This window comes from Nesoenas mayeri, assembly GCF_963082525.1.
Source record: "Nesoenas mayeri genome assembly, chromosome: 3".
Taxonomy (NCBI): Eukaryota; Metazoa; Chordata; class Aves; order Columbiformes; family Columbidae; genus Nesoenas; species Nesoenas mayeri.
The window spans coordinates 70,730,977-70,757,415 of NC_137544.1; the positions used below are offsets into that span (position 1 = coordinate 70,730,977).

Sequence of the window (26,439 nt, forward strand, 5' to 3'; positions counted from 1 at the left end):
TCAATGGGCAACCATTGCATTCTTGATCCAAGAAACAAAACTAGGAATTCGGACAAAAACAGGTTTTGATGGCTGGGTACAGTCCAGTCCCCAGGAGGTGACTCCGTATTGGACAAACCTGTCGTTATCTTGGCAGACCAGAGGTCCTCCAACTTCAGCCTAGGGAAGAGAACGGAGAATAAAGTCACTAGTGAAGGAGACACTAGACATGCAAACAGCAGGATACCAGTAGGAATAATATTAAGGTAACTCTGAAGGACTCAAAATAGGACTAAAGCAAGGGCTGTAGAGAGAGGGAGAGTGTTTTGTTAGACCTGCTGGAGTAAAAAAAAAGGGGGGAAAATGTTGTTTCCAAGCATTCGGGCCATTCCCCTGGTCTGAGGAAGAGAGACCCAACCATCAGCCACGGATATGGGAACACCCCCAGATCACTCTGAAGCCAATTACCCCCAAAAGGAAGTTTCTCAATTTTCCACATCCTCTGACCTGCTTGATCCTGGACAAAATGAATATAATTGTTATAATGCTGTTTATTAAAATCGAGGCATGGCAGGAGATGAATACATATGTCCAGTGATTTGCATGCCTATCAATGAATGCACTGTCCACACTCTCAAAGGCCTTATTTGCACCAGCAGTCTTGAATGCCTGCTCAGAGAGATCAGCATTTGCTTTCTGACTCTGTCACTAAATACCTACCAGCTTTTTATTGAAAAGCTTCCAACACAATACCTTCCATGAAGAAAAACACATGCTTGTGAAAATTAGAAAACTGGAAGCACTTCAAGGTTAATTTACTTTAATTTCATTTCATTTAATAAAGATGTGGTACATCTCCAGGCTGCCCCTGAAACAGTCACTAGATTCCCCTCTGTCTCTAGGAACAAAAGGAAGGCAAGGTAGCATGTCACAGGCTTAATTTTAGGTGGGATGGGGTATTCTCAACACCAGGCTACTATAAATAGGATATATCAGCATGTAGTTCTGAAAGGAAGGCAAAAATCCCATACACAGTTTCCCTGCTATTCTCATTGACTGTGTGAGTGAAGAAATAAGTGCTATGCATACCTCAGTCCTTACACTTCACGTAGAAGCCTTGAACTGCTGAAATTATTTTAAAGCCTTGAAAGTATAAATTGTCTTTCAACTTGCTCATGCTCAAAGCTACATTATTCTTACCTCGCAGTTACCTATGCTTCCAAAAGTAAATCCACCACAAAATTCACGATTTTTGACACTTCCATTCATAAATTCAGGGCGATTACATATTCTATTTTCAAGTATGGGGAGTTCAACGTCTTTTAATCTGTTGTCTGTATCAGTACCTTTATGAACAACCAAGAAAATAAAACGGTTATGAATGGTAGCCAGGTCATTGTGCTCCAGTGAAGCGTCAGTAATGAAAGCATTGGGATCCATCCCCAGGTCTTCTGTAGTCTCTGAGCTCCTTGAAGTACCTTATTAAATCTTCCAACTTTGTACTTGGATCACACCAACACTCAACAAGCAGAGGTTATTCTTCTTTGCAAAGTGTTGAAAAACAAATAGATTCTGAGCCATTGTGTTGTTTTACAGGCTTTCATTATGGTGCAGTAGCAATGGCTTGTTTCAGGGGGAAATGTTAACCTGGATTCACTTTACATTAATTCAAACCACTTCAAGCCTGAAGATAGCATTTTTCAGACAAGCAGGATTATCCTGAAGCCAAGGCAGAATTTTCCCCAACCACAGTTTATTTAGATGCGGGGCTCTGGCTCTGCTCCCCTTCCCCTGCCAATTTCATGAACTAGTTGCATGACATGTCACATCCCTCTTTCCCACTGCCTAAATGCCACAAGGGTTTGTTGATTTTTCCATCTTAATGATCTTGCCTGTACCATTTTTTTTGTGGCTGTGATTACCAGAACATAGGAGGCAGCTGCCACCATGTGGCAAGCTGAACAGAAGAAAAAACAATGCAGGGTAAGAAATAAGTGAGAGGAAAGCCAGTAAATACTGTCTATGCTGGAGAAAAGTGTTTCTTGGTAATACTGATGAGCTACACTAATAGTAAAGTGATTATTCTTAAGCATTATTTTCATAGCATCAATTTTGTAGCTAAATGACACAAGAGGGAGAAAAAGATACTGCGACCTATGTGAAAGGTTTTTACGGTAAAACTCAGAGACAGGGACACATTCTGCTCATTATTTTTTTTTAACTCTGTGGATCCACACATGAAGAGGAATCATTGGCTTAATTTCACAGGTGGAGTATTAATAAGGTGTTGCCTGGCAAAGGAGGTGGGAAGGGCATCCCTTGCATGTAGTTCAGCAAGGCCAAATGTGTATGTGGGAGCTGGGACTGACTGAGGGCAGATGCCAGCATCACCGCTGGAAGCCACAGGTATGAGGAATTGTCTCCTATTGCAGCAAAAGCAGATCAAAGAGGGCTGGGTATTCTTGACCCTCAGCACAGGTGGAGGTTTTTGACATTTGGGGTTTACTGACATTAAAAACCTTCATCCTGAATTCGTTTTGCTTGTGACCCAAAGGTGGCTGGATTTGAGCAAGCTCTGACTCAAAGGCACCACGGTTTCCAGGCTGTCATTTTATCTCAGATATAAGGTGTTAAGGCTAGTGCTTGCCTATGTATCCTTTCTGTCTGGAGTGAATGTAGGTCCCTGCAGAAGTCAACACAGGCAGTAATGTCACTACAGGAAGGCAAATGCTTCATTTGGATGTTAAAAAATGTATATCTGAAGGTCAAAATTACAGGAAAGGATATTATTTGAATATTGTCCTTATTTCCTGTAATACAGTGTATAGCCTAGCTGAAGAAAGACAAAGTAGACAGAGATAAAAGGTAGCAAAGTCTTAAGTCTACTTTTCCTCTCCCTTTTCTCTTGTTTAATGAATTCAATTTATGTGAGCAATGAAGGGGAAAATCGAGATCTGAGAGAAGGAAATAAAAATAATAATGTTGCCTAGTGACCTCTGATTTAGGTAAATCTTTAGTAAAATGTCTTTTTCAGGTTCCATGACAGCACACATTTTGGGATAGTATTTGAAAACCTTCCTAAGTTTTCAATCACACTGAATGTTCTTTACCTCTTGTTTTTCCCCAGGCAGTTAGAAAACATATTGCATTTCTTCCTACCATCAGACTGGTCTCAGGCAAACAAACTGGTTTTACATGGTCAGTAATTGTTACAGGACTGGAAAACAAAAAAAGAATAATTAGAAGATCCTTCGTTAGATTATCATCAGCTTGTTCAGTCTTCATAGTCAGGAGGCTCTGCATGGAAATGGTGTGCAGAAGGATGGAGAACGTGATGGTGCCTTGAAACCGTATAGACTGTTGCAAGATGGTGCCTGGTCGCTTAGTGAAGAAGATGTTGCTTACAGCAACTGAAAGTCTTTGGGACGTGTTTGTGGGCAGAGCCACAGTGTGACTGTGTTTGGAGCACAGTGCTAGAGCGCTGATCTCCGGTTACCCCTGAACTGTGTATGGGCACATGCACAAGCCCAAGCCCAGCCATAGAAACCCTTACAGGTGGTGTGATCCTGACTTATCTCAGATCCCCCCTGCCTCAGAGGTCATGGACATTTTCAAGGACTCACAGGTGAAGTGAAGGATGGAAAAATAAGTAATGAGCAAACACAGCTGAAGCTGTGGAAAAGTCCTTTCTCCCCTGATTATGGGTGATATAACTGTGGGTGATATCATGCAGTATTTCTCACATTAGTACATCTAGAACCTCAGTAAAGTAAATACCACACTAATGTGATTTTTGTCTAGATCTTCACAGAGCTGCATCTGGTCTCTGACAAGTCTTGTCTGTTTCCATAAAATGTAGGTATAGGAGTAGCAACCAGTCTTCTCACATTGTATTTTCTTGGATCATCTGTTTTATGAACAGACAGGGAAGATTTGGAAATAATAAGGTCCACAAAGAAAGATGAAGACAAATGTGAAGAAGGAATTTAATGAAGTTGAAAACAAGCAAAGTTGATCTAAGCTAGAAACTGAAGGCTATAATGTCCATATCTGCTATTTATGGTATCTCACATGCAGAATGTGTTCAGATGGTGAGTGCTGCTGATGCAAAACTGACTGCAGTGCTATAGCAAGCATTTACAGTGCAAATGTGTATAGAGCACCCAGTGAAAGAGGAATTGAAAGACACAGTTACAAGCCCTAGCAAGAATAAAACTGGTGGAGCATGAGTTCCTCTACTTGCCTCAAGTCAATGGGATTTTGACGAATCAACAGCAGAGAACCTGAGTCGAAATTTAAGTTATGTTGTCCTAAGTTCATTAAAGCTGTATGGTGAATTTTGAAAAAGAAATGTCTTCTTAGGTGAAACATGTGCTTTTCATGATCTTTAATCCATGTGTGGTGAGTGTAATAACAAGAGGAAAAACAATGAGTAAGCACAAAAGTTTCAGGAACATTCCAAAAGGGAAAAAATAACATTGTAATAACTCCACACATTTCAGTGCAGACTGCTCACACATCTAAGCAAGGCACAAAAGAGAGCTTCAGGTAATTACAGTTATGCACTAGATTTTTCACTATATCACAAGAAGGATCTCGTTTTACTGAGCTGTTGGCCAGGTCTGCAGCTCCTGAAACTTGCCTGTGGCCTGACCTGGAGCACTGCCAGGGAAACTGAACCCTTCAACTCATTCCATGCAGAAGCTGTGATGCCTCCTGGCCAAAACTTCAGTTGGGGCTCACAGCAGGAACATCCTACAAGCAGAAGATTCTCCAGACATGACTCCTCTTTAGTTTGCCTCCACCTTCCCTGCTTCAGTGGAGCTGCTCCTAGCAGGTGGCAAGCAGGAATTCTCCATAGTGATCCCTTCCATCCTAACTGGTCCTTGTCTTTCCTAAACTGTGTAAGTAGCTCGCACACGTTCTGCCAATGGGGTCATTCAGTAGGAGAAATGTTCAAAAGGCACCTTTGAACAGACACCTATGCTAATGCTCGGAGGGACTCACACTCTTATACCACCCTCCATCACACCTGAGAACTAACTCCAAGCTAAGCCAATTTGTGACTTCAGAATAAAGGTGTTAGGGGTGGAAAACTCTGACTGAAATCATACCTGTTCAACTTCAACAAAGCAATGTCTGCTCCACTTGGTTCTTTTAATACTTTCTGAACACTTTGGATTTGTAGGGATGGCTCTGCTGCATTGAGATTCTGTATCCCAAGAAACACCCTGTAGGAAGAAGGCTGTGCTGACCTGGAAGAAATGACAGTGGCAAGGTTAAACATCCATACCTGTAATCAGGAATGTCACTCTTAAACAATTCAGTGATTTCTCTGGAGAACTGCAATTAACAAGACGGTCAGGCTTCTGTTTCTGACCACAGATGCCCACATTTATTCTTGGGGAGAGGGAAAATGTGACTTTTTTAACAGTTTGATTTTTTATGACTGTGAAAAATCTTATGGGCTGTAAATAATACAGCACCTTCTTGCAGTGTTCACAACTTCTAAAGCCCTAAGGGCCAGCTGCTGGCCACAGTTTTTCCAAGCACCAGCACATCATTAGCACCTTCTTTGGCATACTTTGAAGTAGGGGAGAGGGCAGAGACAGAAGCTAGCTCTGTTGTGCTCTGCTGCTGTTTGAAGGAGACAGGAGCAGAAGATAAAAAACAGCTTGCTGACAAGAAAGACAGGAAATAAGGAGTACAGAAAATGCCTTTTTGGGTACATCTTGCTCTTTCATTGATTTTCTTGTGCAGATTTAGGAAATGCCTGTCACTCATTTTACTGGATACTCACTCTTGCAAGCACTGAGCTGCAGTAAGGATCCACTGTGGATGTATCAGAGTGCCAGCACAATGGTGCACGTCAGTACTAAAACAGAGAAGGCAATCACATTCATTTAAAACTGCATAGTCAATTCTCTACCATCTATGCTGTGCACAATGGGAAATATTAGCAAACTTGCAATATGTCCCTTATTCACAACTTTTACCAGTCGCAGTCTGCCTTTTGCCAATGGCAAGAGAAACCAAATGCAGATTTTCAAAGGACAAGCTTTATTTGCTCCAGAACACAAGAGACACGAAAAGAAATTTAACACCCAGATGCAATTTTTGCAACAGGGCACTCTTGCTTTCAGGAATTTAATAAAAATAAATAGATCTCTTAACGATTTCACTTATGATGTAGTGAGATTGTCCTGATGAGCAATTAATAAAAGGACACATCCTTCTGATTTGTGGTGTTGCTTTAGACTAGTTCTTTAGATAAACATTACTGTGGACTTTTAACTTTTCTTGGGATAATATTTATCATGGTGACTGTCAACAACTCCAGAAATTTTCAATAGCCTTTCTGTAAGCACTTAATCTGCTGTTCAGCCACTCTCATTGTGACTACATAAATACTATGCATAATCATTTTTTTATACTGAGAGATGGTGGTCTTTCTATGGCTTTGAACACAACTCGGGTGGTCACAGCATCAATTTACATTTGAACCAGACTGGGTTCTAGGTGAAAAGGGATAATCAAAATCCAGTCATACACATTGCAGGTTGGTGGCTCTATTCCTCAGCTTAAATCTCTCACTGTGGAATGCAATTAGTTATCGTTATCCTCAGTGGAAATTATTCCTTCCCCATTTCAGTAAATAAAGGTGTACTTAATGTCTGCATTTCATGTTTGCCCTCTAGAGATTCAGGAGAAAGCAGAGAGCTTGGGATTAATGGCCCAATAAGTACCTATCTGTCAACATTATGATTTTTTTAAAAAATCATTTTACATGCTAAGGCATTTTATATAGAAACCAAGTCCAGTCTCCAGAAGCATACACATTGTTTCCTGTCAGTGTCTTTCTAACACCTGTTCCCAGTGATACCCTGGTTCTCACAGATGGTGATGCAGTAACTATAATACCAGTACCTCGTCCTGAGACTGACATGCCAAGGCCAAGATCCTGGAGATGCATCACACATGATATATTGCTCACAGGCTCGCTCAGTCTCCGTGGGGACTTTTCCACAGTCATTCTTGGAAGAAGCTACAGAATAAAAAAAGCTACAATGGAGATTTTTAAAGCAGTACTTTAATGCCATCCACAGTGCAATCAGATGAAAAGAGAAAGGCATAAGCCTTTTTTTTTTTTTTTCAGTCTTCCTTAGGTTTTCACTCTTTATATTGATTAATAGAAACTAAGGGTAAAAAAAACAACTAGAACCTTTATATTCCATTATATTATAATTACCATGAGCATTTAAACCTGCAGCTAATGTACCACATTTGACAAGACAAAATATTAATTTATCTGGAAAAAATTGTTAGTTATGTCAAGCATTTGGATGTAGTCAAATAACATAAGTAAAATTGCAATGAGCCTCACCCCCACAAGAAAATCTGTAGGCAATCTGAATGGAAAAGAGAGCTAAAGAAAGCGGAAGAAGGTGAAGGGAAAAGAGAGCTGAAGAAACTAGAAGAATTTATTGCCCAGACAATTACAACAATTTCTAAATTATTTTAAACATTACAGTCTACACCTTGGTTGAGTTCAAATAATCCCTAAATTGTAAGTAAAATTGAGTCACTGTCCCTCTGTCACAAGATATTCCAATTTTATCCTCACACTGCTCACTCTACTACTTTCTTGTTAATCCAAACCTCTCTGAACTTTTTAAAATGGATTGAGCTTGGGTGCTCAGTAAGAACCCAAGTAACACTTTCCAGAGCTGCCTATGGTACTACAGATGTTAAATTTGTTAGTTCCAGTATGAGACAATTAATGAAGTAATCAAAGGCAAGAGACTGTAAGGTTCCCCTACACCTTTAAGCTGGTATGCAAAGGCTGTTTTGAAAAGAGATCAGATCTCAAAGTGAAGCTGCAGCACAGCAGTTCCAGGGAGCAGGGTTTTACAGCTGTGGTACGTGTTGTTTGTATACCTTTCCCTCTTTTTACCCATTCAGCTCTTAGGTCTGGTTGACAGAATTAACGTGTACAATCGTAATGCATTGGTGCTTAGAGGAACACAATGTCCAGCGTGAAGAATATCACATACTCCTGAGGGAGTGACCACTCTTCACTATTTTGTATTGCTACATTGCCCAACCGAGCAGGGACCTGACCTCTAGATGTTACTATAGTAAAAATGATGCATGAGATTAAGAAGGAATAGACTTTTCATATTCCTAACAGATATATTAATAAATAAATAAATAAATAAATAAATAATCTATCAAGGTGCAGGCAAGGGAGTGAAGGGGAAAGCAAAGCAAATGAGATGACTGCCAGGTGTGCCAAGCAGCTCTACCACTATGTTACAGCTGTTATTGATGCTCATTTCCAGGGAACCACAAAAAGTAAAATCTCTTTCCCTGCTGAATTTTTCAGCAACCAGCACACCTAAGGAAAATCTGTGTAAAATATCCAGGACCAAATTCACTCCCTACCCCAAAACAAAGGCAAAATATCTAGGGACAGATTGTTTTAACATCCAGATCAGAATGAAAAATGAGTCAGTAGAGGATGAAAAGGGTTTCGAAGGATGTCATCTCTGGTTCTCCTAACTAATAGCAAAAGTGTAAGAGTGGGATCTTGAGGCATTAGTCCTGCCACAAAGTGCATACAAAGACTAGCATGAATATCAAGGAAATCCTCTCCTGCATTTGAGGAGTCTGGGGAAGGGATACCTCTCTTCACAGCTTCACTGGATATTTCAAATTCAGCTAGCAGCTCTGAGTGCTTAGCTTTACTGACCACAAAGGAGATAGAGACTGTTGTCTATGAAATGTTACTAATGATTCGTAGCACCAGCTTATCTAAACTTCAGCTGTTACAGGTGCCTGATTGTGTTAAAATTCCATGCAGACCTAAGTTCAAATGTAAAGATACTGCCTACTGCATTTTTTTGTATGGTTGGCTTGAAAACATTTTCTAACTATCATAACAAGTTGTAGAAAGGGAGGACAGAAAAGTCTTTAAGGATAATTACAGCAGTGCGGGATTTCACAGTACTCCCATTTTTTTTCTGGGTCTGTTGTGAAGCACCAAACACCATTTACATCTCCATCGGGATTCCTGCAATACTGTAATAATTACAAAAACAGAGAAAGAAGACTCCAAATGTTAGCCACAGAATGAAGAAATGTGTGTTTTTTAAAAAGTGTTAAACTAAAACTTTGAATCATTTCCTCAACTACTTTTCCACTGCATGTTAAATGCTTTCTATTTACTCTGATCACAAAATAATTTCTTTCCTGTATCTTAAAACCATTAGGTGAAATTTAAGAAAATATGTTAAAATTGCTATAATTTTCTTCATCCACCAAGAGCCATCCTTTCTCTAATGCTTTTTAAGGCCTCATGAGAAGTAAAGTTTGACACAGGATGACTAAATGCTTTGCACTGAAACATTTATTTTTGATTTAGTCCTTCTTCCCCTAAAGTCAATGAGAGCAAGTTAGGTCAGCTCCAAGAATTTCCCAGAAGCCTACTTAGCTTGTGACAAACAGCAAAAGGCATCGCTTTGGGGTTTGCAGAAATCAGGGAAGCCCTATATGATTTATTTTGTGCTGCTTGCTGTCAGCATCAACCCCATGGCATACTTCTAGGCCTGAAGTACCAATACCCAAGGTTATGTAAAATGCATCCTTCTTTCTTCAATGCTATTATAGGTCTGAGCTATCAACATGATGATTTCCAGGTATGCTTATCCTGGTCTATTAAGACTGAATATGAAGTGTTTACTGAGGGGTCATGGAGAACAGAGATAATGTTCAGTTACACCAATGGCATTAACCGCTGTTTACATTTTTATCCAAGCCTGATCTTGGATGGGTCACAGGAGTGAAATATTTGTGGCTATGAGGTTTCTGAGAATTCCACTCTTGACAAGTCCTGCCCGTTCCAGTTTTTGCTACTGTGCCACGATAGTCTTTACCATTACCGTTAATGCAGTCTGTGAAAAAAGAGGAAAAGGGAATTATTGTTAGCTGCTGAATCTGTATGTGGTGGTGGTAAGCAGAAAGAAGCCAGATTAAGTACCTTTAGGACTTGCATACTCTCTAGTGCCTACTGCTGTGTTTGTCAAGATGGATGTCTTCCTGGATGTACAGGGTAACTGACTTGGAAGAAATTTCAAGAAACTTCAGGGTAATGTTTTCTATAACATATTACAAGTATCTGAAAAGACTCCAAGATTCTTGCTAAATTGTATCAGGAAGCATCTTCCACAAGAGAAGAATATTTCAGAACTAGCAACCCATTAGAATGAAATAACAACTTTTTCTTCCTAGGACATTGCTTTAGGTACTTTCTTCTGCTGAACCTGAGTAAGAGTACACAGGTCCATTTAGGAACATATCTTTTATTCAAACCTGTCACCTTCTTTTGCAAAGTAAATAATCTGTGGAGACCTCTACTACACATGCAGAAAAGTCACACCACTTTGATCAACATGGACTATTAATTAAGAAAGAAACAAAGCAGGATAAAGCAAAACCTTGTATCTCTTGATGCATACATTTTGTAAAACATGAACAAAATGAACAACACAACAAGTTAAGGTCAACCTTCTGAAAACATAAAGTACAGCACAAGCAAAATGCGTATAACAACAAAATTCACTGTGATCGTATTTCAATAGCACACAGCTACAGAAACCCCTGCAATTTTGTCTGTTTTCCTCTTATTCCCTGAAATTAAAAAGATATCCTAAAGAATGCACTGTAAAATGGTATAGGTTACAGGATATGAACTGACTAAAGAGTACTTGATGCAAAATTCAACAGTACAGGTCTGAAAGCTGGAGGAGAGATGACTCATATTGCAACCTTACTCAAGAACAATTTTGATAGATTATGATTTCCTTTACACACAGATTCTACAGGAGGTGACACTTATAGCCAGCTGTTACCAGATGTGGTGGGTATAGTCAGGCCAACATTTTGTGCCGTTGTTGCAGGTGGGTCATTTGGTGCAGGCTCTTGTGTATAGTCATCACACCTCTTGAGATTGCAGTAGTCCCATCTCATGCTGGGGTCAGTGGTGAAACACCATGGACTCCTATCACCATCTGGGTTTCTACAATAGTTGTCCCTCAAATCCCTGCAAAAATAGCTGCGATAGTCATGCTGCATAAGGCTGAAAGTAATCATAGGAATATCTTCCCAAAAAGATGTGGATCTGTAATATGTAGAAGCAAATACATTCATTGATTTTTTACTTGTTGCCAGATATCCTATTACCAGCAAACACATTTATGTTTGTGATTAGAGTGGAGAATTACAGTTCACATGTACATCAGTGTCAGGAATATATTTATGCATGAGGAAACATAATTCAACCTCTGGCTTAAATTCTGGCTGTAATATGTCGATGTAATGACTAGCTAAATAAATGCCTGATATGCCAATAATTTAATTTCTAAGTACATATATATAAGCATAAACAATTGTGTGAATGTGTGAATTAGTAATAAATATGCAGGAAGATCTATACTATTGCTAGGTAGCTATGTTCTTCCAAAACTTTTATTTTTAAATGTCAGAGGATACTTTCTCATATTCAGAACAACAGCAAATAAATACTTATGCAAATGATTCTCCTTATCCAAAAAAATCCCCTCTTCTACTGAATTCAGTGGGAGCACTCCCATGACTGTGCTTGCTGAGGGAGGGGGAAGTAGCTCTCTTCAATAATTTGAAGAGTTGCAGTATTTCCCCATTCTATATCACATCTCAGTCACAGCATTATAAAACTGAAATGCTTTTTTATTTTTCTGAATATGCTGCAACACATTAATCCTACATTTTCACAGTTTGATTTCTATTTTTTAAATGTTTGTGAAAATGAGAATCCCCTCTGAGGATGTTCCAGTTTCAATACTTTTTATGTCAAAATATTACTAAATTTTTTAAAAAAAAATATCTTTAGGGTGACAACATAAAAAAAGCCAAAAAAATAGAAAAGTATCAGCAATGATGGATTTCCTAGCAATTGTCGCCTTGTTGCTTTTCTACCCTTGTTAATGACTGGCACATTAGTAATTACGGTTAGCTCTTTAAGTCATAACTGCTCTAGTTTTGAAGTCTTCAGAAGAAAAATCAAGGGAGAAAATTCAGCATGTGCAATTCTGAGTGCCCAATTCCAACAAAAATAACATTTAAATGGTAGTTCTAATCATAATATATCTGCCTTTATGTTTTGCAGCATAAATTCTGTGTTATCTCCAGATGAAATAAGTAGAAAGGCCACCACAAATGTCTCAAACTCATAAACAAAATGCATATTTCAGCAGATGCTCAGACTCTGGATACAAATCTCCCAGTGATGGTTACAGAAGCTCAGATTTAAGAGTAAAGGGACACAGCTGTATTACACTCAGAATTTAAATAACAAGAAAACACACATTTTAAAAATCAGACTAACAGAAGATATTTCCACATCCTTGAAATTTTCTCACTTATAGGTATATTCCCTGGCAGGCTTTTAAAGCATAGATGTGCAAAAAGAATGGAATCAGCAATCAGAGTCATTGTCTGATAAAGCAAGAAAAGTTGAGATAAACATACTCATTTGGGAATCTGTCTGGGGTTTTTTCATGCCTGTGTGGGAACATGGAGCTCCAGGCTTGGCATTTCTTTCCCGATACAGTGATGGAAGTTGTGCCACGATAACTCTGGCCTTTGCCTCGGTAGCACTCCTCTGACATGGGAACCTGCACAGGCACATCTGTAGCAAATAACAGAAACCCATCTTTTGCATCACCATTTTGTGTTCTTACCGAGTAGGAGCAAGAAAGCATCGAATGCCTAAGATGACAAAAATGAATGACTTATTTATACAGACAGTGTCCAGCAAGAGCATCACAGCCAGCATGAAAAGCAGACAGACCTTTCCAAAGATATTTAGAAAACTTTCACATGTTACACTCATACATCAGATGTTGCTCAGTGTAAGATTCACCCCTTCATTTCATTTTGATATATGTGAACATGTTTGAATTAAAGATCAGATCTTGTTATTTTTGTGCTTAAACGGATGGATGCTTCAGATGAGATTTTTATTACTTTGGAAGATCCCATCCTCTCTATTATGGCCACTTTACAAAAATGGGTCTTCCTTTTATTTAGTGCTTTTTTTATCCCTTTAAGCTTATTCTTCATTTTTTAATTAATTTGCTAAAAATACCTTACATTTGGGAAAAAAATTAAATCTGCAATTCTTCTGTTGGGTCAGCTGATGATTTCCATCCTTCACTGCCCTTCCTTAACTATTGAAAGTCCAACATTTGGCAACATGCCAAGCAGAAAAACTGTATTAAAACAGTGACAAAGTGACTGGAAAAAAAAAATATTTGATGCATTTGCAATGAGAAACAATAAGACACTCACTGCTTTAAAGTCCTTCTCTCAAGTACACTGCACTACTCATACCAGCAATTCCTTGTCCTATCCCATCGCAGCGGGGAATGGCACAATACTCGAACCGAACACTGCTGTTGATGGTGTAGCACCAAGGCCTCTTCTCTCCATCAGGGTTTCTACAATAGTTTTCCTCTAAGCCCCTGAAACAGAAACACCAGCTTTAAACTACTCATAGAAATTGAGAAGAGTTGCATACAAGACTACTAAACACTACCGCATGCAGAACTCAACTCAGTGGCTACATGCATTCTTTTTAGAGATCATGTCATGCACCACTATTTTGGACCTAATCAACAGCCTTCAAATTTACAGTCTAAATGCTGATAATACATTAAGAACTTTTCAAATTATTACACTTTCTGCTCTTGCTTTTGAGGCCAATATACGGCCATAAAAGCTGACTTCAAATCACAAGCCATAGGTGTACCTGACCATTACGGTAAGAACCAGGTGAGACTGGATGTCTCAGCCTGATCCTGGAGGCGTGTGTGTACGAGCACCAGCGCATGCTGATCCCTGCCCTGTGATAATGGACAGGGTTTCACATGCCCTGGAAAACTTGCAGGATTCATTTCACAATCCACAGGATCAAAATACAGAGCTAAAAGCCTGGTCAGTCCCAGCTACCCTTGCCCATTGATAATACTCTGCAAAGGCAGCTCCTCTGACCCTGGAGCACGAGCATGTATTGGAGCATCTTGGACCTTGGGACATTGGTCTTCAGAAGAGTAATGTATTGTAAGCATGCCAAAACACAGCCAGGGTATTTTTAATGTAAGAGTAGTAAATATTTATAACTCTGCAGTTGGATGCACAGGAAACAGACGAGATAAGTACCTGAGGCTAAGCTGGCTGATATAAAAAGAAATGCTGAAAAAAATTAAGAGCAAGTTCTGAGCGGAAGTACTGAGAGCTGACAAAAGGCGAGAAAACAACTTATCAAGGTAGCTGCAGAAAACCTGTGCTGCTCTTGCCCCTGCATCTGGATCTATAAGGAATAACTATGTTCTTTGATATTTGTTAGAACGATGAGGCTCAGCATACTTGCAGGGATATCTGTCAGGAATCCAGCCATGTCTGTGAGGAAATTGTGTGTTCCAGTGTTGGCAAGTATTTCCTGATTCAGTGATGGCTATCCTGCCTCGATAGTCTTCTCCTTTCCCTGAAAGACACTGGGAGCCCAGGCCAGAGACTGGTGGGTGTGTAGCTGTAAAAGGATTTTAAAAGGAAAATAAAAGAAAAAGCACAACTAGACAGTGCTTTCAAATATATTTTAAAAGACCTTCTATTTTTTGTAATGTCGAACATGCATTTTTTTCCTTCAGCAGAGGTGACATTGGTTGAAAGCCAGGGCAAAACCAAAGTATACATTTTCACAAGCGGTCTGGCTGCCAGACAGATGTCCTGTGTCTGCCGGCTTACAGCAGTCGGCAAATAAGTTTGCTGGGTTGAGTCAGATTTTGTGCTTGCGGTCCCCTGGGAGCAGAGCTGGAAAGTCAGTAAGTAGTCCTGTACTTGCAAAAGCAAGTGGGGTGAAGGGACCACATTCATATAATATACATAGGTAGGGTGGAAGGGCAGAGACAATAAGGGCCAAGAAGAAATTGTGAAAGAAAGCAAAACAACCTTCAGAGCTGAGCCTATGGAGCCAGTGAATCGGGAAAGTGAGGCAGAAGGAGGGAAAAAAGTGAATTCGTCTGGCATGTGGGGAACAGCAAAGTTAGTAAGAGTGATGATCAGAGACACAGAACCTGCAGAGGGCAGAGAGAAATTGAATCTACAATGCATACATCTTATTTATACTTATAAATAATTATATGTACTTTTTTGGAATTTCCTGAGGAGACACGTATGACTCTAAAAGGTTGATCTGTTCCTTAAACTTTCTTTATGTTTTAAGCACAACATGGAGATGCTATGATAACTTTCATAATTTACTTTAGCATACAGAAGCCTATTAATAATAATTCTTCCACTTGTAATTGAGCATGCTGATATGAACTACATCTAGCAAACACATGCTGCTACTTAGAGCACTGGCAAGTGCAGATGCACGAGAAAGCAAGCTGTGTCTGCCCGCAAACATATTTCTCAAAGTGCAGTCCAGTTCTACAAACGGTAATGCTAATCTTATGATTCAGTGGTTTGGAAATGTCCAGATTTAGTGTGCTCAGCTCAATGGTTTAAGCTAGCTCACTGATAAGACAGGTTTTTCTCATGAGGCATGAACTTTTATTCTCAGGATTCTTCCCTTGCAGTGCTGGCTATGCTGGCCAGACACAGGTAAAGTATCACGTGGTGGTTTAGGTGTTTTCCATGAGTTATCAGGTCAGCTGATTTAACCTGAATGCCCTGCCTCTCAGGTAAATTAAAAAGGTGGTTGAAGCCAAATTACAGTTTTCATTACATCTCTGCTATTATTGCACTTTGTTACACTTGCATCCTCACTGACCTTACATGAGTTTACGTAACAGAAATTTGGTGAGTGATTCTGCTTATCAATGTGCACTTTGCATGGTTCACAAGGATTTCCTCAGGTTATTCAGAACTGTGATTTCTTGTCTTTCCCCTTCCTCCATCACTTTAATGAGAAGAGCAGCGCTCTGGGATGATCTCAGGAAATCAGACTCACTGCAATGAGGAATGCTGCAATATTCCCAGCGTTTAGTAGGGCTAGTAGTGAAACACCAGGGCCGAAGTTCGCCATCAGGATTACGGCAATAATTCATCTTCAGATCTTTCCCTGGAAAGCTGTACATTGAAAATGAAAGAGAAGCTTGTGAGTCAGCTATGGCTGGCTGCAGCAATTGGGCTGTCTGCAGGCAGGGTCTCCCAGGCACTGTGGGAATTAATTCAGCACCAGGCATGACTCACTGTTTTGGGGTAAATCCATGCATATGAGGTTCTTGGGCATCCCAGCGCTGACACTCAAGCCCAGACTTTGTTCTGGAAACTTCTCCATGGTAGTCTTCACCATTACACTGCATGCACTCTATTGTAGGGCCTAGGCATAATGAAAACAAAGCAAGGTTCACACCAGCCTGTGAATTCTGATCCTGATCTATTAATGGAAGACTACGCTGAAAAGAAAAGAGGGGTTTGCTCCAGCAAATGATGAAAGGAATCCAGAAGATCATGCACTACAGCCTGACCAAATGAATAAAGCTTTAGGGACACATGTCATTTAGAGGGAGGACTTTGTCATATATCTATATGTACTGATACCAATGGGAGTTCTGTAAGTAACATAGGACTTGGGTCAGTCTGTATTCTTGTTAAATCAATGTCTAGGGGTAAGAGCAGGACGCTATTAGCAAATTTTTTAAAAATTCAGTTCCTCCATATTTACAAAATTACTTTGATAATTGGGGCCAATTAGGAAAACAACCTTTGTGTTGTGGACTTCTTAAGTTCCAGCTTGATCTAAATTTACATTTGAAACTAATCTGCAGTAAAAAAGCAAGAACAAATAGCAGGAATAACACTAGCTACTCAAACACTCTGAAACACTCAGACTTCTCTGAAACACAAATATACCTTCTCCAGTGTGCGTGACTTGGCCCTCACACTCTGGGATATTACAGTAATCAAATCTGGTAGCAGGATCTGTTGTGTAACACCAGGGTCCATTTTCATCTCCATCAGGATTTCTGCAGTAGTTTTCATCCAACCCTGCATTGGGGTGTTTTTCAGGTGTATAACTGTAATAGTATTAAAACTCTATTTTAATTCCATTAATTTAGTGAAGCAGAAGACTTGCTAAGTTAACTATGGGCTCCATTCACAGTAAAAATGAGACAGATTCCTCATTGTAGCCCATAAATGAAATCTGAAAAATATTCTATAACAACAGTTATTAATAGCTTCTCTCTAGATCCCAGTTGCCAATGATGGGTGAGTTTACAGCCTGTAAGGACTGTGACAGTTTTAAAGGACAATCATTGTGTTTAATACTTGCATCTAGCTGATCTAGTCAGCTCACTGTGGCCTGTGGCCCTGTCATGTATTTTTGTTAATGCAGCTACTTTAAAAGTGGAGAATCTCTAGAGACTATTCACCAAACACAACTGGATCCTAATTTGCAGAGATTTTGAAGCAAATGAACCTGGGCTTCTTCCTAAAGCAAACCTCCCAGGGAAGACTAAATGGCTTTTAAACAAAAATCTAAAGAAGCATATCCAAGTTTCACTAGAATAACAACAAAAGTAAGTTTTTAAACAGATAAAACTCCAACATGGATCAGAGAAAATAGGCTATCGGCTTCCACACGTGCTCTAGTGAGCCCAGTGACAGACAGCCCAGAGAAAAATCCACCCAGGCAGGTCCCTTGGGCACTTAGATGTTTTGCTGGAGTTTTATTCTTGACTGCCTCTGGATAGCAGGCAAGAAGTCATAAAGCTGGACAGATAGCACTTATTTTTTTCGCACCTCATTCAGAAGAGAAATTATGCCAAAATTTTCATCATGGGTTGATAGAGCATTTCACCTTCACCAGCATTTAAACACAAATTCTCTAGCTGACAATGCACCCTCTCCTTACCCCGATCATTGCAGTTCTCTTCCAGTAGAGTCAAAAGTAACAAGACAGGGGAAGATAAAGTTGTCTTTAAAAGTCATCTGACAACTGGCTTTGACAACATGCACTATAAAGTTGTTTATACACATGAAGTTGGGGAAGATTGGAAAAAAATCAGAACCACATGAAAACAAATATAAATAAGGCCATACTTTGGTTTGTGAGGTGTTTTTTCTGCCCACTTCTGGCATGGAATACCCCTCCAAGTTTTGGCTTCTGTTCCTCTGTAGTCCTTCCCAATCCCTTTTTTACATTGTAGAAGGTAAACTGAAATGGAATTGGGTTTGTTAAGTCAATGGTGTTACAACACTGCACCTCTTGAAACTGAGAATCTGCCGATGTAAGTCTGGAGTTCATCAGTTTATGATGAACCATGCTTTACCCACATTTTGAACCTCTTGTGCATGCAAAGAGAGAGATGCATTTCTGTAAGATATTTTAAAACAAATTAGTTAGCAACTAGCAGGTAACTACAGATGAAAATTCCTGAAGCATTTATATAAAGCTGATCAAATAAGAAAACAGAACAAGTCACAATTGTTGTTGACATGCATAAAATGTATGTTTATATGCTCTACTACTGGGATAAGAAGGAAGGCCTTTCACCAGCAACTCAAGATTCTTTGAAATTTATTGTTCAGAAGCACTTTCGCAGTATGAGTAACACGAAACTATCCCATCAAGCCAGAGAACTCTTAGTTATTACAATATGTTTGTCACATAAATGGTCCCCACATCTTTGATTCCTCTTAGCCTCAGACTCCCAGGTACTTTCTAGCAGGATTCCAAGGCAGAGAGAAGGAAAGCATGTTTATGATGCTTCTATTGGCAACAGACACTGAAAAATCTCCAGTTATTGGGGTGAGTGATCCTCATTTCTCCTTTCAGCAATTTCTTTGCACAAGAATAAATCCTTTGAGTCCTCAAATATAAAATGGAGATGCTAGAGCAGAACAGGAAACCAGTCTCATAGGAAAAGCTGAGGCTTGTTCGAGTGTCTTGCAATAGTTACTGTCATGACAGTGTGGCTGGGACTACAAATGTCTATGATGCACGTCTTACCAGCACATGCTCTTGAAGCTGCTGTCTGGTTGTCTGGGTACTCCTGGAGTGTTCAAAAGTCTTGTCACTGCTGTTTCAACTACTGCTACCCCAGTAGCAGGTTCCAGCATGACCACCTCTGGCCAATAGCCTTGCCCATAGACTTTCTGATGTTGCCAGGTAGCTCCTAAATGAGTTTAGCATGTCTAAATGCTTAGCCAGACTCATCTGGCACCTAGGGAGAGGGGGTGGAGGCTCTGTATAGCTGGGTCAGGAATGAAGACAAGCAAGTAACTTCCCTGTTCAAATGGAACATGGAGACCACCATGCATTTAGAACTTTGTATTTGATCCCTCTTAAACAGAAATTTTAGTAACACATCTCCTTTCCACTTGACACCCAAAGTCTCTCTTACTTTTCCATCCTGTACATGACTTTACTGTGCTGGTCTATAACCCCTGAAAGTCAGTGTTCTTCAAAAGAGTGATAGGATCAAGAGACAAGCTACATGTAAAGACAAAATTAAAGTTTGCCTAAGGAAACTGCTTTGTAAAGAGGGAGAAGTCTCTAACCAACTTCTTAAGGATTTTTCCAGTGACCAAGTGCAAAATCTTTGATTATTGCCCACAGAAGAAGGTAAGCATCCCAGATGGCCACTGAGCTAATAAAAAGGGCCGTGGTTCTTAAGCTCTGAGAGGCCAATTATTATCACAAGAAAAAGCACTTTTGGAGGTGTGGGTGGGAAGAAATCTGACTCAACATAATGTAGTGAGTGTAGCCTACAAAAGCTGTGCAACCTTGTGGATTACTCCTATATTAATAAGGAAGTTGTAATCAGAAGAGGATTCCTCATGCAGGATTTTGCCATTAACACAGAGAAAGGAAAACTGTAGTTGCCAGCTGTTCATGGAGCCTTTGTAACTATGGACAATCCAAAGTATGGTCTGCACATAGATCCCAAATTGTCTATCATGGGGTAAAATGTTAGTGTACAACATTGTGTGGCCCAGCACAGCCAGACAAACTCTTATACTCACAGAAGGGTGAACCTTTTGTCTTTGAAGCAGCTGTTCTGTATAAATCTTTGTATCCAATCCCAAGGAAAATAAGCTCTGGCAAAGACTGGTGCCAGAGTAGCTGTTATGAACTCCAAGGTCTCAGGCACAGGTGAGATTTTACAGTCATCATGAGCCTCAGGGAGTGGCAGTTGTAAAATGTTCTGGAGATTGCTTCCTCCAAGCAGAACAGTTTCTATAGTATGTCAGCAGAAGGGAGTTTTACAGCAGCTATTTTCTGGTACCGAGGAGTCATGGTGGCGAGGCTTAAGGACACTAAATGTCTTTATTTGCATATGCAGGTTCAGGTTGGGTGATGCTGGCTGTGATAACAAGATTGCTTCTAGGAAGCTGAGTCTCACTTTCAGAATACACCTTAGCAGCCTTATGAGAAATATCTCTGGTTTGAGGTGGATTGGGGCCACTATAGACAGCAAATGCTGCAATGTGAATTATCCAGAGACTTCAAAAAGGAAGGAATCTGATAATAATAACACTGAAGAATCAAGGAGTATGCTTCAATTTCTAGCTTTTAAGGCTGAGCTAAACATAAACTGCAAGTTCAGGAAAACTGCTGGGAAAATCCGCTTGTCATTAGCACAGAAAGAATACACCAGGGAACATACAGAATCACAGAATCACAGAATGTTAGGGATTGGAAGGGACCTCAAAAGATCATCTAGTCCAATCCCCCTGCTGGAGCAGGAACACCTAGATGAGGTTACACAGGAATGTGTCCAGGCGAGTTTTAAATGTCTCCAGAGAAGGAGACTCCACGAGCTCCCTGGGCAGCCTGTTCCAGTGTTCTGTTACCCTCACTGAGAAGAAGTTTCTTCTCAAATTTAAGTGGAACCTCCTGTGTTCCAGTTTGAAAACATTACCCCTTGCCCTACCGTTGGTTGTCACCGAGAAGAGCCTGGCTCCATCCTCGTGACACTCACCCTTTATATATCTGTCAGCATTAATGAGGTCACCCCTCAGTCTCCTCTTCTCCAAGCTAAAGAGCCCCAGCTCCCTCAGCCTTTCCTCATAAGGGAGATGATCGACTCCCTTAATCATCTTTGTTGCCCTGCACTGGACTCTCTCCAGCAGTTCCCTGTCCTTCTTGAACTGAGGGGCCCGGAACTGGACACAATATTCCAGATGTGGTCTCACCAGGGCAGAGTAGAGGGGAAGGAGAACCTCTCTCGACCTACTAACCACCCCCATTCTAATACACCCCAGGATGCCAAGGGCACAGTGTTGGCTCATGGTCATCCTGCTGTCCACCAGGAACCCCCAAGTCCCTTTCCTCTACACTGCTCTTTAATAGGTCATTCCTTAATTTGTACTGGAACGTGGGGTTGTTCCTACCCAGATGCAATACTCTGCTCTTAACACATATTGCACTGTAGGAACAAAATGTCACTGGCTGATAATCAGCTAGAGGTTAAACTAGTACTTACTGAAAATAGCTGTTACAAACCAAGTTGCACCTGATAACATGAACCTGGCAATCCATTATCCGGTCTAGTACAGAAGAATTCAGATATAGGTGTTTAAATGTTAATATTCTAGCATTTTGTTATGTTTGGGCCAGATCTCCATCAGAAGTTAATGAATCCATCAGAATTGTATCAATTTATAGTAGCTGAGAATTTGGACATGAACCACTTTCTCTTTTAAACTTTGATAAGGCAAACGGAACCTGCACCATGATTATTCATGCGGTTTCAGTTTTCTGTATATCTTTCAAACGCTTCAGGATTGTAAAGACATTGAAAATAATTGTCTTTTCAAACAAACTGAAATGTTCTTACAAGAAATGTTCACTACTCATCTTACATACCATTTAGTAATAGGAGCTTCCTTTTTCCCAGAAGACATTGAATTTAGTGTTTGTGACTGCATTATCTGTGTTCCCATAAAACTAATGAAGATAGTCCAGTTAAAAAAATATATATTTTTTTCCAGCTATATAGCATCTATTCAAAACTTAGCAAAGTATTAATTAATTAATGCCAAAAATAATCTTAAAACCAAACCACTTATCTAAGCCTGGAATATAAGATTAATTAAGCATAAAAAAGGAGCTAACTAAACATGAACTTTGGGTTTGATTAAAATATATAAAAGCCAATATAATAGTTGAGTCAAACAATTCTTGATTGAATTATTACACAAAAAATTAGAGAAGTGGGTACATAGAAGTAGATAATCCTGTAGTCCTGAAAATTTACATGACCAGGGACTCCGCTAGCTCCATGAAGCAGAGGACTGCAAATACTGAAAGGGCAGAAAAATGCATAATTTTTGCTTTGGAGTACGTTTATTCTGCCTTGTCCCAATACTGTATGACTAAATGGGCAAAATAGAAGTTCAAATACATGGAGCCTTAATGCTATATGTGAAATTCTCTAGCAGTTTCAGTTCAGTTCATAATTCGTGCAGGCCAGCCTCACTGCAACTGTCATCACCTGCAATGATTTGCACCAGCACTGCAACAGACATTGCAAAGATGCAGTTAAAACAGGCTTAATGTGTAAATATCTACTACCTTGCTATATACATACTTTTCTTCTCATAAAGAACTGCATCCGTGCTGTCGAACATCACTGATGTTTTGGCATTTTCAGCCAGTGTTAAACACTGTAGCTTTTTCCTGGTGAATAGGAAGGCCCTGTTGAAATTGAGAAGGAAGCAATATTAGCATAGGAAGCAATATTTTAAATTCCATTCGAATTATTCAACTCATAATTATTTTTCTATAAATTACTAATTTACTAGCACTGTTTGGTATGCATCTATATGTTTCAAATTCTGCACTCGATATTTGAGTAAGAGACTGAAGTTTTCTACTGTCCTGAAGTGGCTGACTTTTCCAGGGTGTATGACTATGTGATTAAGTTACTATGTGGGAAGCTAGTTAATGAATTGGCAAAATGTTATCAACATCATTCTAGCTGCTCAGGTTCCTGCTTTTCCCTACAATGAATTAGAAACATCTCACCATTCTTTTGTGAAACAAGGCAGCATCCAGCTAAAGAGGCATAAGCAGCTCTCCATGTAACATTGGATAAGAGCAGGAATTTGAGCATTTGCTGTAGAATAAGTAATACATAGCAATTCCACCCTTTACTTGACCATGTGGTAATTTATCCATGGAGATAAGCTACAAGCTAAAGGCACAGGCATGAGCAACACTGTTGTGGACAAAGCTGCAGCAGCATGAGGATGTTGGTTCTGAGCAATGGTAGGAAAATATCATCGATATGCAGACACCCACAATGACATAGTTTTAAAATTCAACAGAAATTACCTGCAATTAAAATTTCTTTCTGCTTCACATTTCTCTGCACATTCTTTTTCGTTATTTGTCTTGTAAAACTGTTTATTTCTAGTAAGTATCCAAACACCATCTGTTCTTAAATAGTCATCCAGTATATCTCCTTTCCCTACAAGGGAAGGAATCAGACATTAAAAATCAGAACACCGCAGTTAGGAAGATCTGTGACTTTGAGTGCCATTTTTCATTTAGTGCTGACAGATGAAAGCACCATTCATTCTGGGTAAAACATGATAAACTCTGAGGAAATGTCTGTCTCCTGACACAATCACAGCTGTATGACTGGAACATGCCAAAGAAAAACAAAACAAAACAAAACAAACAAACCAAACCAAACCAAACCAAACCAACCAACCAAACAACAACAACAACAAACCAACCAAAAAAACCCACAAAAAAAAACAGCAGAAGAGAAATGTAGAGAAGTAGCTCTGAATGGAGTTATGTACGGGTTTGAAGCTGAGAACAAGGAACGTGAAACAAGAGTGAGAGACAGAAGAGAGGGACTACATGGTGTCAAACAAACACCAGTCAGAGAAAGATGAAGGGAAGTGATATATATAAATACTTAAGTTTTGGAAAAACATCAATTGGAAAGATGTGAGATTGTGACCTCCCATGTGGATGGTACAATCTCTACAGTTTTACTGGTCACTAAACTGTTGTTCAACTTAAGATGTCTTGCCCTGGACCAATAGACTCCAATCATTAAATAACTATATAATCTCTTACAATGGTCACCATTATTTATGTTGTAATGGGTTGAGTAGACTTACTAATGAATCTGCCAGGCTGCATCTCTGATGCACAAATTAATCCATGATTATAAATTAGCAAATAAATTAGTAGTATTATATCTGAAAGCTATATGTGCATAAGATTTATATGATGTACCTGCTAATACATTCAACACTTAGCTCCAAAGTGGTCTTGCTCACAATGGAGTTTGCCATCTAATCGATTTTTTTCCTTTTATGTCTATAAAGATTCTGTATTTCTGTTCCTAATTTCTATAGAAGTTTATTTCCATATCCAGCATCAGGTTACAAAGTTACAGAAGTGATATGGCTAGTTATTTCATTTTTCAAGCTAGATTATTATTGACAGACACAGTAAATTAATAATCTTCACAGCATTCTCACAGGTCATGTTGTGAATCTTTCTTTTATAAAAATACCCATTTTAGGCTCAATTCACTGCAACATCACTCCAGTGTAATCAACTCCCATGACATATGGGTCATCCATCACCTACCTCCACACAACACATATTCATATAAAATATAATAAAAGGTGTTTGGGCTCCTAATGAAAGTAAGATGATTAATTGCCTGAGGACAATTTGCTGTGACTGCTTGCAGAGTTGGCTCAATGCTACAAAATCCGCATGTCTTAAGAAATCCTTGACAGTGGGACCTCCCATATCTAATCCTATTATTACAGGCTCTCCTGATGGACTCAGCAAACAAATGTTTCCTCTCCTGATCTTTTTCCTAAACTGAGTCCGCTGTTCCAGAATTGCGGGGGACTACAACAGGAAAATATTACTTTCCAAACTTAATTGACTCATCTTAAAACTGAATGGTTATCCAAAGAGCTCTACTTTGCATACCATTCCTTTTCAGTGACCATAAAACAAGTTTTCTTTCAGTTGGTTTAAGAATGAACACATGAGATTTTGGATGACGTGCGTAAAATAAAAGACAGCACAGATTAGCATAAGCTTAGATAACAGAAAAGAAAATGTGATGTTAGTTGTCTGAAAAAAATAGCAATGCAAAGTGTAAACTTAAAAAATAATATAAATATAATTTTAAAATGCAGCAGGGAATGTATTATTTTGGCTAAAGTCCAAGTCTTTATAAAGCCAAACATGACACGTGATAATTGAGCAGAATAGTCAAACATATATGAGGAAACCAATTTCTTCTTTTACATATGTATCTTTCCAGACTTGACCAGTACTCATCCAGAAGACATAAATAATTTTAAGGCAGTTTTGTGGACTATCACTTAGTAGCAAGTTAGAGCTGATAACAGTGAGCAAATAAAAATAACTTTATCATCTGTCTTTTGTAACTCAATACAATCATACAATGATATATCTCTGTTATTCTGTCATTAAATGTCTGATGTATTAGAAAATCATAAAAAATGTACTGATATATTTTTAACAGTACTTTTTAAAAGTCACTTAAGGGCCATACAATGATATGCAATATTAAGTACTAGAGAAATGGTGTAAGTACTAGAGTACTAGAGTATCTGACTGAAATCTGATTGAAATGAATACTACTTGTGGAATATTTGTTTACAGAATTTGTAGATGAGCTTGAAAATAATATCTTACCTTTAGTGGAACACCTATATTTTTTTGGACTTGTAAAAAGTAATCTAGACATATTCCTGGAAAAGCTGATCTAGGTTACTGAAGATTAAATTTCTACCTACTACCCCCAGGAAAACAAGGGAGAACATTTTCTTACATGTATTTGACAACAGAAGAAGTGAAATTGCTGGAATAGAATGGAGCTTTTTTAAAAATTAATTTCATTTTAAATATTTAATTTAAAAACTTTAAAACTTGTGTCATAAATGATAACAATCAGGATCACTGTGCTTAGCGATGCCTAGCAGTAAAAACAGCTTTAGCATTTGATCCAAAACCTGCTAAAACCAAAGAGAGCCATCTCACTGACTGCTATGGGTTTTGTAGCAGGCTTTGGGGCTGCTTTCCAAGGGTGCCCCCATTTCTGGCCATGGGGCAAGTTTGCCAGGAGCCATTAGTTTCCCACACAGACAGCAAGACTGTTGTTGCTCTTCTGATGTCTCTAACAAGCACAACACTGGAGCAACCACAGCTCTTGCTTAGTTCAACAGCAGCTCTGGGTAAGTGGTGACACAGGGATTTGGGAACCTACCTTCACCAGATGGAAATTGCAAGTGTTTGGCCCCCATCTCACCTAGGCAAGCAGAAGGCAAAGGACTCTTACCTGAGCTGAGCAAGAAAAGAAAGAGAAAGGCAGCTTTGCTAATCTCCAT

At 39.3% G+C, this 26,439-nt stretch overlaps 1 protein-coding gene across 1 annotated transcript; it reads right to left on the bottom strand.

The window, feature by feature from the left end:
- LOC308038824 (plasminogen-like) lies at positions 1-26,439 on the bottom strand (the record flags this gene model as incomplete). The annotated part of the gene is made up of 19 exons (XM_080341696.1): positions 1-159; positions 1,180-1,325; positions 3,090-3,196; positions 5,094-5,234; positions 5,780-5,854; positions 6,907-7,024; positions 8,967-9,060; positions 9,784-9,932; positions 10,890-11,080; positions 12,547-12,706; positions 13,411-13,541; positions 14,446-14,608; positions 16,034-16,152; positions 16,276-16,405; positions 16,939-17,102; positions 18,130-18,244; positions 22,626-22,732; positions 23,372-23,507; positions 26,391-26,439. 19 exons carry the CDS (start codon positions 26,437-26,439, stop codon positions 1-3), a joined length of 2,454 nt encoding a protein of 817 aa, XP_080197822.1.